Source organism: Bufo gargarizans, chromosome 2 (genome assembly GCF_014858855.1).
Source record: "Bufo gargarizans isolate SCDJY-AF-19 chromosome 2, ASM1485885v1, whole genome shotgun sequence".
Classification (NCBI taxonomy): Eukaryota; Metazoa; Chordata; class Amphibia; order Anura; family Bufonidae; genus Bufo; species Bufo gargarizans.
Window position 1 is genome coordinate 709,083,564 of NC_058081.1, and position 13,968 is coordinate 709,097,531.

The window sequence follows — 13,968 nt, forward strand, 5'->3', positions numbered from 1 at the left end:
TGGCGCTACCATAAGGCAGACCAAGCGGCTGCCTTAGGGCACACCCAGCGCAGAGAAGGGGTGGGCGGAAAATAATGAACCTTTTTTTTCAAATAAATCAGATCACTTCACCGCAGCGACGCTGGGCGCCCGCCCCAGCCTGTGCAGCTGCGCTGCGTGCGTGTGCGGCCCCAGCGGCAGCTCACTCACAGAGCAGCACGTGAGTGAGCACGGCCATTCACGGGGTCAGGGGGTGTGACTGGAGTGGCTCGCAGCGGCGGGCAGCAGCAGGGACTGGAGGGAGCTGGTGGTGACTCATGCTGTGAGTCACACACAGCCAGACTACCAACTGGAGTGGTAGGTGACCGCCAGTGGCAGTGCCATGGAGGGGGAGAAATGTGACACAATAGGGGTCATGGGGGTGATGTAAAAAGGAGGGGGTGATGTGTGCCATGGAGGGGGAGAAATGTGAAATGGGGGGGGGGGGGGAGAGAAGAAATGTGACATGGGAGCTGATGTGACATAGGGGGGTGATTTGACATGGAGGGAGCGAAATGTGAAATGGGGGGCATGATGGCTGACATGGGGGCATGATGGCTGACATGGGGGTCTGATCTGAGGTCTGATTAACATTGGGGGTCTGATTGCTGGTCTGACCTGAGGTGTAATGGAAAATATAGTTTTTTCCTATTATCCTCCTCTAAAACCTAGGTGCGTCTTATGGGCCGGTGCGTCTTATAGGGCGGAAAATACGGTCCTCAAACCAGCGATTGTCTGAAGCAGAGAGAAGATACCAGGACCACACAGAGGAGAAGCCAGCTGCTGCAGACGGGATCATGGCCCGGTGAGCTGCGACGGGGGGTGGGGGGGCACCAAAATGTAGCTTCGCTTGTGTTGGCAAAAATCCTTGCACCGGCCCTGCAGATCAGCTCTACAGAGGCTGCAATTCCCTGTCACTGAGGCTAATACGTCAGAACTACGCCTGCTCTTTACCTGGTAAATGGACCGGACTGGAACTGGTTAAATGCTCGGAGGCAGAACAAGAAATACTGCGCAGCACATGGAAGCCCGAAGTTCATGTTCCTGAAATATCCAGGAATTTCACAAATGACCCTTAGAGAAGGATCAGCCCTCGCTTACCTGCTGAGCGGCATTCAGGTCCTGCTGCAACTTCTGGTTCCGTAAGGCGGAAGCTTTCAGTTCTTCCTCTTTCCTCTGCTGGATTTCCTCTATTTTCGTTCTGGGTTGGAGACAGTAACGTTACATCACAGAACATGATCAGAACCTCCCCTCCCCCGACCTGCGGATAATCGGCTTACCTGCTGTCGTTGTACAGGGCTTCCTTGTCCGTTTGGAGACGTAGATAGCTGTTCGGGAGGAGGGGAAAGGTTTTATGTATACCCCTTTAAGCTTTAGGATATGCCATCAATGTCAGATAGGTGCGGGCCCCACCTCTGGGTCCTGCTCCTTACTACAGCAGTCATGTATACATGGCCGCCCTTCATCCGATTCTACGGGACTGGCGAAAATAGCTAAGTGAGCAAAAGCACGGACACCCTCCATTTACCACTATGGGAGTTATGAAAATTGATGCGCGCTGACTTGGCTATTTCCAGCAGTCCCATAGCGGAGAATAGAGAGGTGGCCGTGCATGCACAAGTGCGCTCTCCATTCACCGCTATGAATGAAGGGCATGCTGCGCATGTGCAGTACTCTCTCCTTTTGGGGACCCGTTCTGGAGATAGGAACAGATCCCAGAGGTGGGACCCTCACCTATCAGGCACTGATGACACAATCTAGTAATATGCCATTATGTCTGAGATGGGAATACCCCGTAAACAGCACTGCACCGTGTACATACATCGCAGCGTCCTGCAGCCCTGACTCTCGGTGAGGAGGGTGGGCAAGATGGCGTTCGCTGAAAGAGCTCTGTATATGCCATTGGCCCCCATTACCCCAGCGGAGGCCAAGGGTGTCTTTTTTCCTCATAGCTTACAGAGGGCCTCTGCCCGACATATCCCACTCTATGGCTATACAGTTTCTCCTGCACCCATCAGTCACTTACCTGTCATGTTTCTTCTTTAACTTTTCAGATATCTGTCACAGAAAAATTAAAATCAAGATTAGCGGACAGGATAATAGAAAAAATTCCAATAATTTGGGACTACTGCACCGGACTGCCAGAAATGCTGAACCACTGGCTGTGCATGTGTTTATCACACTGACCCCCAAAACAATAGGAAGATGGCACCACATAATCTAATGAGGAAACCAGTGCAGATGAGAATACTAGACTATGAGGTATGGCACCGCTCGGCGGCCATGTGCTGTTCATGCGCATGTCACCAGTGACGCCGCAGCAGTCATACAACGCATCAGTATTTATATGGGCAATGGAAACGGGACATGGTGAACAGATGAGTGTTTTTATGTCGGAATACCCCTTTAAAACCACCTTTCTAATACGATGTAGATCCCCTCCAGCCACTAAACCAGCTCTGACCGGTCAAGGTATGAATTCCACAAGATCTCAGAAGTGTCCTGAGGCATCTGATGCTAAGACGTAAGCAGCAGATCCATTAAGTTGTGAGCTGTGGCCTCTAAGGAACGGACTTGTTTTTCCAGCGCATTGCACAAGGGGGCAGCATGGGTGCGTTGAGCAGTCTGCAGCCCCATACACAGCAAGCCGCCATGTCCTATGTGATCTGCCACCTATCGTCGCTAGCAAGAGCTTTCTCAGTAATTGCCTCTACAGTAGATCTTTTGTCGGACTGGACCAGACGGGCTGAGCCCTCAATGACCTTTGGGCAACTGTGACCCTATCACTAATTGCTCTTCGATCACTTTTGGTAGGTAGTAACCACCCAGAATTAAAGGGATTTTCCAGTTATGTAAATAAAGCTTAGTCATTGCATAATGAACAAAAATCTGGAACTTTCAAAGGGGTTTTCCAAGATTTTGATACTGATCGCTTATCCTCAGGACAGGTAATCAGTATCTGATCGGAAGGGGTCCGATTTCGGCGAGTGCTGCGGCCTCTTCCTATGCCAGTGACGTCATGTTAATCAGTCACGTGGCCTAGGCGCAGCTCAGTTACATTCAAGTGGATGAGCTGCAATACCAAGCACAGCCACTATACAATGTATGGCGCTGCGGGCACCACAGCCTTCTCAAACAGCTGACCAGTGGGGGTCCTGGGTGTCGGACCCTCGCCAATCAGATACTAATGACCTATCGTGAGCGCAGGTGATCAGTGTTAAACACTCAGAAAACCCCTTTAAGACAAGCCAGTGACACTTTTCACAGCTGGGACTTTGCTACAACTGCACCCGGCACATCTATCTTTTGCAAGCTAAATACAGCAGAAGTAGGGATGAGCGAATCCACTTCGGATAAAACATCCGAAGTCGATTCGCAAAAAAATTTGGTTTCAATACTGTACGGAGCTCCGTATAGTATTAGAATGTATTGGCTCCGATGAGCCGAAGGTACCACTTGGAACCGAACCAGAGTTCGGGAAATGTTTTGTTACAGTAGAAATCTATTTAAAAAGTTATTACGCGAAGTAATAACTTCGGCTCATCTGAGCCAATACATTCTAATACTGTACGGAGCGATGTTTCATCCGAAGTCGATTCGCTCATCTCTAATCAGATGCACAAAAATATCAATTTTCTGATAATTTGCTACAATGTATCAGTGCAGGTATAAATGTGTCAGTCTGCAGTCCAGACTGGAGGGTCTAGACTAGGTCTGGCATTCAACAGTAGTAGTAACCCCTCCGCTGTGGCAAGTACTAGGTCTGTAAGGGTCATGAGACTGTTCCCATTCACTGACAGCAAGCAGAAATCCTGCAAATGGTGGAAATCTGAAACCTAAAATTAGAAAGCTGCAGACCTTTTAATCTGCGGCGATTGCATAACCACCTTCATACCTTGGTGTTTTCTTCTTGATGCCTGGAGATCTCCCCCTGTATAGGAATATCAGATGCCAGAGTGAAAATGAAATTCAAGCAACAGAAAACATAAGTCTTGTGCATAGGAGTTGGCACGGCCCGTAGCTACCAACTAGATCGGTTAACTTACTGACTGCAGAAACTTTTTATACACGAGGGCCTATATTTTAATTAAGAGGCCCTCATGCATCTGCCTAGTACCACAATGGATCTCCACACTCTATGGAGGACCAGTGCACTCACAATATGGAGTACCAAAGTGCTGGTGGTGCACCCTGCAGACCCACTGCCGGAGAAGACCGATGCCAGTCTCTGACTCTAGGGCACGGGCTACATGCAGGTATAATATGCAGGGGAGACACCCAAATAAGAATGAGAGGAGATGCTCTTTATGATCAAAGCCTCTCTGAGAAGCAGCCAGAATTACTATGGCACCGCCGCGCCTCGGCACTGACCTGGAGGGTGTTTATCTTGTCCCTCAGCAGTTTGTTCTCTTCCGTCTGGGTCGCCAGTTTCAGCGTTACACCTGAAGAAATAGAGGTTAAAAACAGAATAGTAAAAGAGCTGGATATAAACAGCTCCATCGCTGCAGGTCCCGGGTCTCCCATGAACATCCATCATATGTACAGCACTATGGAATGAATGGCGCTTTAATAATAAATAATAATAATAATAACATCCAGTTTGACATCAGGTAACGTGACTGCTGCAGCCAGGGTCCGGGTCACGTGACGCATAGGTAACACGTCACCGCTGCAGCCAGACATAGGCTGCAGCAGGGCTGCGATCGAGCTGGAACCCAGCAGCAGGGATCAGGTAAGTATGATTACTATAGCAGGTCTGTGGAAAAGGTCCCCAGGGGGTAAACAACCCTATAAAAGGTGGACATACACATTTGATGAATGTCGTCCAACCATCTAACGCAGGGATCAGCAACCTTCGGCACTCCAGCTCCTGTGAAACTACAACTCTCAGCATGCACACTACAACTCTCAGCATGTAACTCCCAGAGAAGTGAAAGGAGGATTCTGGGAGTTGTAGTTTCAGAACAGCTGGCGTGCCGGAGGTTGCTGATCCCTGATCTAACGTATGTGGTGATGAAGGATCGGGCAATTGGATTTCAACATGCCCAATCCTTCATTCCCACTGGAAATAAGCAGCCACCAGGAGTCTCCCCTCTCCCGACAACACACACGCTCGGACAAGATGAGATACATGTGCATTGGGGTGGGGTGGTGACCAATCATTTTACCCAAACCTATGGGATGCTGTCTTTCATTATCCAATAATATAACGGGGATTACATTAGATTCCGGAAGCTATCCTCTGTGTACTAGAAACATAACCCTGTAGCGCAGGGGTCACCTCAGGCACTCCAGCTTTTGCAAAAGTACAACTCCCAGCATGCTCTATTCACTTCTACGTGAGTTCTAAGGACAGCTTAGCAAGTTGGCATACTGGGAGTTGCAGTTTGACGACAGCTGGAGCGCGGGAGGCTGCTGATCTCCGCTGCAGTGTCATGTATACTGCGGGGCTGACTCATGCTGCCCACTCACCCTGCAGATTGTCGTCTCTCAGCTCCCAGCTCCCAGCCTGCTCGCCATCCTGTAAGAGATGACAGGTGCCTTAGAGCAATGACTAGATATAAAAGCCGCTATTACTGACACCAGCTATCTGTAGATCACCTGCTGTACGAGGGCCTGTCCATCTGTCTGTGCATCCTGGGCCTCGCTCTCTGGGCCTGTACGTGAGGGGCGGACACTACTGGCCTGTGTTTCTTGGCTCCTCAGCGACGCTATTTCCTTCTCGTGTCGTTCTTGAAGAGCTGAAAGGCACAGATCGACACATGAACCCACCGAGTGGAGAGGACATGGCAGGTTCTGTATGTTTGTGGGAAAGCTGGCTGTCATCCCATGTGGCTGCTTGGCCATTCACCTTCCCTAGACACGTGAATGTGACCTTATTCAGCATTGCTATGGGGGAAGGGGCTGTAGCAAAGTATAAGTAGGTAGGGTCACTATTCAGTAGTCAGGGAAAGCTGGGTGATAATCTCCATAGAAGCTCTCAAGTACCTAAGGCCTCATGCACACAAACATATTTTCATTCCGTGTCTGTTCCGTTTTTTTTGCGGACCGTATACGGAACCATTCATTTCAATGGGTCCGCAAAGAAAAAAAAAAAAAACGGGAGGTACTCCGTGTGCATTCCGTTTCCGTATTTCCGTTCCGCAAACAAATAGAGCATGTCCTATTATTGTCTGCATTACGGACAAGGATAGGACTGTTCTACTAGGGGCCAGCTGTTCCGTTCCGCAAAATACGGAATGCACACGGACGTCATCTGTATTTTTTTTGCGGATCCGTTTTTGCGTGCATGAGGCCTAAGAGGGTAACAGACTGGACCCCAAATATACAACAATGTACGATATAACTAAACGGGACCGTACACATGCCGGCTGAACCTGGCCATCCATCTAAGGCTGGGTTCACACCTGAGCGTTTTACAGCGCGTTCCCACGCGCTGTAAAACGCTCAACAAGGAGAAACCAATGATTCCCTATGGGAATGGTTCACACCTGGGCGTTTTACAGCGCGTACGAACGCGCTGTAAAACGCCCGACGCTCAAAAAAGTACATGAGCGACTTTGGGGCGTTTTGACGCGTGTTTGTGGCCATAGGACACTGTAGTCAATCACACAAACGCGCGTCAAACGCGCGTTTACTATTACAAAAAATGCGCATAAAAATGCGCGACAAAAACGCGCGTAAAACGCGCGTTTGCGCAACGCTCAGGTGTGAACCCAGCCTAATATATGGAAAGTATATGCTCTCCCCCTATGATAGATAGAATCGGGCATGCTGCATTTCAATATGACCGATCCAATGTCCTTCAGTGGTTTACTTCTGTCTCCCAATTGAGAAGACATGCACGCTCAGCCGAACTGAGCGTGCATGTGTATGGGGAGGACATCTACTGAAGGTGTAGGGACTTACAGCCAATAGTCCTCTGAAGTGCAGTGTTCTCAGCCTGAAGTCTTCTCAGCTCGCCTTCCTCGGCCACGGGGACGCCCTCCTGAGACGGAACGCCTTCCTTCAGCTGCCCGTTTTCGGTTTCCAGTTGCTCAATTTGGGAACACAGCTGTGAACAATGACATGAGTGAGCAGAGGGAACAGAGGAGGAGCCCCCCCCCCGGACCCTCTGCTCTTCCGGCGTACCTTGGATAGCTCCTGCATCAACGTGCTGTTCTGCAGCCTGAAGTCGTCCTCCTGACTGTGGAGCTTTCCTTGGAGCATCTCATTCTCGCCCAGCAATGCTTCCACCTCCTGCAGAAACAGCAAGCAAAGAAGTCACACTTGGCCACCACTGACTGCCATGCTGCCAACTGCAAACCCTCGGCACCTTGTGCCATTCTTGTGCCTGGGCCCTGTGGCCCCCGAGCTTCTCACGTGTTTCATCACACGCAAGTCCTTTTACCTCATCCCATATTTTATATCTATGGGCGCTGATCAGTCAGCAGCTATTTCTTCCTGTCCCCTTCCCTCCATACACATGCACACTCAGCTTAGCCAAGCATGCACGTGCTCTCAGTAAGGGGAGGAGAATAAGCTGCTCACAGACTCCATTGGCAGCATCTCCTGAAAGAACAAAGGATTGGGCATGCTGAAATTCAACTGCTCGACCTTCCTTTCGACTGCCACCAGGGAACACCAAACATACTAGATCGGAGTTCAGCAACCTTCGGCGCTCCAGCTGTTGTGAAGCTACAGTTCCCAGCATGCTCCATTCATTTCTATGACAGTTCTTAGAAGAGCAGAGCAAGTATGCATGCTGGGAGTTGTAGTTTCACAAAAGCTGGAGTGTCAGAGGTTGCCTAGCCCCGCACTAGACGGTCGGCGGGTTCGGTCGACATTCACCTATCATGTATGGCCACCCTTAGAGCAGGCGCTAATCAACGACTAGTCTTACATCATGCACAGGGGACAGAGGGTGGCCTGGAGGAGGTCTACGTGACACAGGATGATGGAGATCCACAGTTGTCACATAGATTGCTGCAAGCACCCAAACAAGAGGAAGGAAATGCCATATTCATGGTTCTCGGAGCTCCCACCGTACCTGGGCTTTCTTGCTTTTACTGAGGGCCTGTGAAAGAAAAGAAAAAAACAGCAGCAAATGTGAACTGAGACAAAACAGCAAGACGGCGACGTACACAAGACAGTCACACCCAGCCTGCACTGTGCTATGGATCAAGGGGCTGTTCCTTTAGGCTCCATTCAGACGTCCGCAAATGGGTCCGCATCCGTTACGCAATATCGGGAACGGGTGCGGACCCATTCATTCTTAATGGGGCAGAACGGGATGCGGAGAGCACACTATGTGCTCTCCGCATCCGCATTTCTGTAGTGCGGCCCCGAACTTCCGGGCCGCGGCTCCGCAAAAAAATAGAACATGTCCAGTAATTGGACCCCCAAACATGAGATACTAACACCTTAACCTGTGGATAGGATTATATATTGGGAGGACAGGTGACACTGATACACTGTGTTATGAAGGGACTGAGGGGGCGGAGCGTGACAACCAACAGAGAATCCCTGTGTCATGCTCCGCCCCTGCACTGGGTATAACACAATACTAAAACAAGTGCTTATCGACCAATCAGATTGGTTCTTTCATTCTCTAAGAGCCACAATCTGATAGGCTGCAATGGACGGCTGCCCCATTGTTTTATTCCACTGCACGCGTTGTCGCCCCCGGGGTGCAGCACCCACATTTACCGCACTGACCTTCTGCGCCTTCTGAAAATCTTTCTCCAGGGACACGTGTTTCTGACGGAGAGATGCAAGCTCTGTAAGAAAAAAATAATAATACACGTTATACAGAGCCACCCGGGACAGTAAAGGGGCCCCCCACCCAAACGAACATTTAACTTCTTCTCTGACATCATATCAGTGGAAACTCTGGAAGGAATAAGACAATGGTTGCTAGGGACAACTACAGGAAGTGCACCTTAGCAACCAATCTGTCAGACAGGACCCGGCCCGTGTTAGTAATCAGATTTTTATAAAAAAGGAAGGTGGAAAACCCCTTTAAGAGAGATGAAAAGTGCAGTGGAGAAGGAAATGGAAGCTGAGGTGATATTCGGGGATGGTGGGGGTTATACACTCACCCTGGTTGTTTTTGCGCAGGTTGTCAGACAGCTGGTAGTTCTGGGTCCGGAGCTCCAGGAGCTGAGCCTGTGATAGATGATATATGTGATTGGGGGGTTACACTCAGCCTCTCCTCATGTGGAAATGGCTGATAACAGGGAACAACAGACCGCACTCAACTGCGCAATAAAGCACAAGATGCAGGTTTTAGGTTTGTGGTCCCTTTAAGAAGGCGCTGACGTCATATACAGAGCACGGCGTCTGCTCCAGTCAAACGCAAACCTAGTGACCCTGCCGAGCAATGGAGGCAGAACTAATCGCATGACCGTGTGACCAGGCCTGCACCGCGGGATGCCGGGAGGAATGTAGAGAATGTACAAGGGAGAGCTGGGCGATCCCCTACAATCCTGGGTGATCCCCTACAATCCTGGGTGATCCCCTACGATCCTGGGTGATCCCCTACAATCCTGGGTGATCCCCTACAATCCTGGGCGACCCCCTACAATCCTGGGTGATCCCCTACGATCCTGGGTGATCCCCTACGATCCTGGGTGATCCCCTACGATCCTGGGTGATCCCCTACGATCCTGGGTGATCCCCTACGATCCTGGGTGATCCCCTACAATCCTGGGTGACCCCCTACAATCCTGGGTGACCCCCTACAATCCTGGGCGACCCCCTACAATCCTGGGCGACCCCCTACAATCCTGGGCGACCCCCTACGATCCTCAGTGGCCCCCTACGATCCTCAGTGGCCCCCTACGATCCTCAGTGGCCCCCTACGATCCTCAGTGGCCCCCTACGATCCTCAGTGGCCCCCTATCATCCCGGGTGGCCCCCTATCATCCCGGGTGGCCCCCTATCATCCCGGATGGCCCCCTATCATCCCGGGTGGCCCCCTATCATCCAAGGTAACCACCTATAATACTGGGGGATAAGTTAACGGCGACAAATGATATTGCTGACAGGACCATACAATGCCATCTGGGTGTTAGGGGCACATCACCAGGACGACAGGGCATCAGTGACTGGCAAACAGCATTACACATAATGACATGGCATCTCCCCTCCAAAAGCCATCGCTCTACTCATTATGTCCAGACGGGTGCTTTACACTGACCTGACATCACTGACACATCTGTACGACATGTCTGACATCACTGCAGGGTGCTGACACAGGACATCACAGAAACCTTACACAGCCTGGTGATGGACACTGCACACCACTGGATGACAATGACTGGTAGCAGGACAGCTGGCTGCTCATCCTCCATTCATTTCACGTATGGCATCGCTGGCACACCTGGCAGCCACGTATGGCATTGCTGGCACACCTGGCAGCCACGTATGGCATCGCTGGCACACCTGGCAGCCACATATGGCATCGCTGGCACACCTGGCAGCCACATATGGCATCGCTGGCACACCTGGCAGCCACGTATGGCATCGCTGGCACACCTGGCAGCCACGTATGACATCGCTGGCACACCTGGCAGCCACTTATGGCATCACTGGCACACCTGGCAGCCATGTATGACATCGCTGGCACACCTGGCAGCCACGTATGGCATCGCTGGCACACCTGGCAGCCACGTATGACATCGCTGGCACACCTGGCAGCCACTTATGGCATCACTGGCACACCTGGCAGCCATGTATGACATCACTGGCACACCTGGCAGCCATGTATGACATCACTGGCACACCTGGCAGCCATGTATGACATCACTGGCACACCTGGCAGCCAGGTATGACATCACTGGAAGCTTGCACAGCCTGGTGATGGGCACTGCACACCACTGGATGACAATGACTGGCAGCAGGACAGCTGGCTGCTCATCCTCCATTCATTTCATTGCGAGAGGAAAACCGACAGTATTATGGGCTGAAACACTGCACTACAACCTCCCCAACATGACGTCACCGTGTTGTTTCTCATGACGTCACACGTCAGCCGTCACCTGCCCAGGCCTCAGCGAAAACGTTACCTGCATCCGCTGAAACTCGTCCTCAGACAGAGCCTGCGCCATCTTCCTGTCACCCTCCGTGGACACCGGCAGTGCACCCCCGCTTCCCTGTTCAATGGTATCGTCCACCCAGCACCATAGAGAGAACCCAAGAACAGACAGGAACTGGGCTCTACCAAGGAGGCTGCAGCGGCTGGGATAAACAGACAGAGAAGCGAACGCTCGCCACCTGCTGGCCATATATGACATTGCATGATGCGTTATTTCTTATGCTGCATTTGTGCGACATTATTGTAGCTGGAAATGTCTCCCATTCCTATACCTAGTGCTCCACAGAATGCACATATTTTATACATGACTATTACAGCTGTGGTCTCCATGACAAGAGGGTCCATATCTGATCACAATGTATATGATAGCGATATAGCCAAAGGCAGTAGTGGGGCTCCTGGGTATGGGCCCTTCGCTGTCCAGCACCTGGCAGCCCCCATTGCTGTGCCTAGGGGTTTCTAAAGGTTTGCCCACACACGACATATTTTGGTGCTGAAAATCCACACAAATCCTACGCAAAATCTATCTCTGTGGGGGTCCGACTCCCGGCAGCCCCTCCGCGCCGCTGTCTGATGAGGCGGCAGCTCGCTAGTGAGGGCTTTGTTCTCCTCAAAGCTTACCCAGCACAGCGCCCTCCATTGGATAGTGGATGTGGTTGGTATTACAGCTCAGCCTCATTCACTTGAATGCGACTAGGCCAATAAGCGTGACGTCACTGGCGCTGCTGATGAGCAGGGGTGCTGGGAGCCGGACCCCCAGCGATCAGATATTGGTTACCTAAAATATCGTACTCCCAGAGAACCCCTTTACATCTCATTTCTGTGGCAGCGTATTTGGCGGGTATGTGGACATATATGCAGAGAGTTCCCCCAATCTCATCCACATGCTGCGTGAAAAAAATCTGTATGAAAACTGTCCGAAAATTGATGGACAATGTGAGTTTCAGTTCTCTGGATTTCTGACGTCTGTGCCGCCCTCAGACAGGCAAAGAGCGAAATCCGAAGTGAAATCCGCGTGTCACACGTGTAATCCGCTGCAAAATCCGTGGTGGTTCCCATAGAGCTTCCAAACGCAGTAGTGAGGGGGCAAAATCCCCTGATTATGTGGTGTTTGCTGACTGTCCATATCAATGACATCACATGCTTTACATAGAGTAGTTTAGCGGTAATATCCCTGCCATACTCCTGGTGGTCTAGAGTAGTTTAGTGGTAATATCCCTGCCATACTCCTGGTGGTCTAGAGTAGTTTAGCGGTTGTGTCTCTTCCATACTCCTGGTGGTCTAGAGTAGTTTAGCGGTTGTGTCTCTTCCATACTCCTGGTGGTCTAGAGTAGTTTAGCGGTTGTATCTCTTCCATACTCCTGGTGGTCTAGAGTAGTTTAGCGGTTGTGTCTCTTCCATACTCCTGGTGCTCTAAAGTAGTTTAGCGGTTGTATCTCTTCCATACTCCTGGTGGTCTAGAGTAGTTTAGCGGTTGTGTCTCTTCCATACTCCTGGTGGTCTAGAGTAGTTTAGCGGTTGTATCTCTTCCATACTCCTGGTGGTCTAGAGTAGTTTAGCGGTTGTGTCTCTTCCATACTCCTGGTGCTCTAGAGTAGTTTAGCGGTTGTGTCTCTTCCATACTCCTGGTGGTCTAGAGTAGTTTAGCGGTTGTGTCTCTTCCATACTCCTGGTGGTCTAGAGTAGTTTAGCGGTTGTATCTCTTCCATACTCCTGGTGGTCTAGAGTAGTTTAGCGGTTGTGTCTCTTCCATACTCCTGGTGCTCTAGAGTAGTTTAGCGGTTGTATCTCTTCCATACTCCTGGTGGTCTAGAGTAGTTTAGCGGTTGTATCTCTGCCATACTCCTGGTGGTCTAGAGTAGTTTAGCGGTTGTATCTCTTCCATACTCCTGGTGGTCTAGAGTAGTTTAGCGGTTGTATCTCTGCCATACTCCTGGTGGTCTAGAGTAGTTTAGCGGTTGTATCTCTGCCATACTCCTGGTGGTCTAGAGTAGTTTAGCGGTTGTGTCTCTTCCATACTCCTGGTGGTCTAGAGTAGTTTAGCGGTTGTATCTCTGCCATACTCCTGGTGGTCTAGAGTAGTTTAGCGGTTGTATCTCTTCCATACTCCTGGTGGTCTAGAGTAGTTTAGCGGTTGTATCTCTGCCATACTCCTGGTGGTCTAGAGTAGTTTAGCGGTTGTATCTCTTCCATACTCCTGGTGGTCTAGAGTAGTTTAGCGGTTGTATCTCTGCCATACTCCTGGTGGTCTAGAGTAGTTTAGCGGTTGTATCTCTGCCATACATACAGCAAAGCGCTTTTTTGGCGATCCTGTAGAGATGAATGGAGGGTGCGATCACCACTCTGCTCATATGGGGGAGGGGGAGGAGAAGACCCCTGCTCTTGCGATTGGTGGAGGTCCCAGTGGACAGATCCCCATCAGTCAAACAGCCATCCCCATCCAGGGGATAATTTCTGACTACTGAAGTCTCACTTTAATAGCTGACGGTAGGTAGTCAGACTGGTATTCTAAGGTGATGAAGAGGTTAATATTGATAGACATTAGACCTGGTGGTCCGGGGGTTGCAGTGTGGCTGAGGGGTCCCCGTTGTGGCCAGTAATTGCAAGCCATTTCCGACGTCAGAGACTAGGAAGCGGAGGGTAGCAGGGACCGGAGCTGCGGCAGAACGGCACTGGTGGGGGATCGGTGCGATGAGTAAGGATGGTTTGATATATTAACATATAACCTATATAATATATACCATGTATCCAACCCCATTTTTAATTTAAGTGATTCCCCCCAGAATACCCTTTAATTACTATACAGCTGAATTGGGCTGTTTCTGCAGGATGTGCATGGATTTCTGCAGGCCCCGTTTAAATTTCTGCAGCAA

At 50.6% G+C, this 13,968-nt stretch overlaps 1 protein-coding gene across 2 annotated transcripts in view; it reads right to left on the reverse strand.

Moving 5' to 3' along the window:
- The window catches only part of LOC122929085 (GRIP1-associated protein 1-like), a 61,590-nt gene extending 50,366 nt beyond the window's left edge, over positions 1-11,224 (reverse strand). The window contains exons 1-13 of one of the 2 annotated variants that reach the window (XM_044282539.1): positions 11,067-11,224; positions 9,099-9,165; positions 8,716-8,777; positions 8,048-8,074; positions 7,150-7,257; positions 6,928-7,072; positions 5,620-5,759; positions 5,491-5,539; positions 4,390-4,460; positions 3,914-3,949; positions 2,045-2,076; positions 1,299-1,346; positions 1,120-1,219 (exon numbers count right to left, since the gene is read on the reverse strand). In XM_044282539.1, coding sequence (XP_044138474.1) covers positions 1,120-1,219; positions 1,299-1,346; positions 2,045-2,076; positions 3,914-3,949; positions 4,390-4,460; positions 5,491-5,539; positions 5,620-5,759; positions 6,928-7,072; positions 7,150-7,257; positions 8,048-8,074; positions 8,716-8,777; positions 9,099-9,165; positions 11,067-11,108 — 927 coding nt within the window. In that variant the 5' untranslated portion in view covers positions 11,109-11,224. The remainder of the gene's footprint in view (positions 1-1,119; positions 1,220-1,298; positions 1,347-2,044; positions 2,077-3,913; positions 3,950-4,389; positions 4,461-5,490; positions 5,540-5,619; positions 5,760-6,927; positions 7,073-7,149; positions 7,258-8,047; positions 8,075-8,715; positions 8,778-9,098; positions 9,166-11,066) is intronic. The other variant, XM_044282540.1, reaches the window with a different exon arrangement.
- Between the last annotated feature and the right edge of the window lie 2,744 nt (positions 11,225-13,968).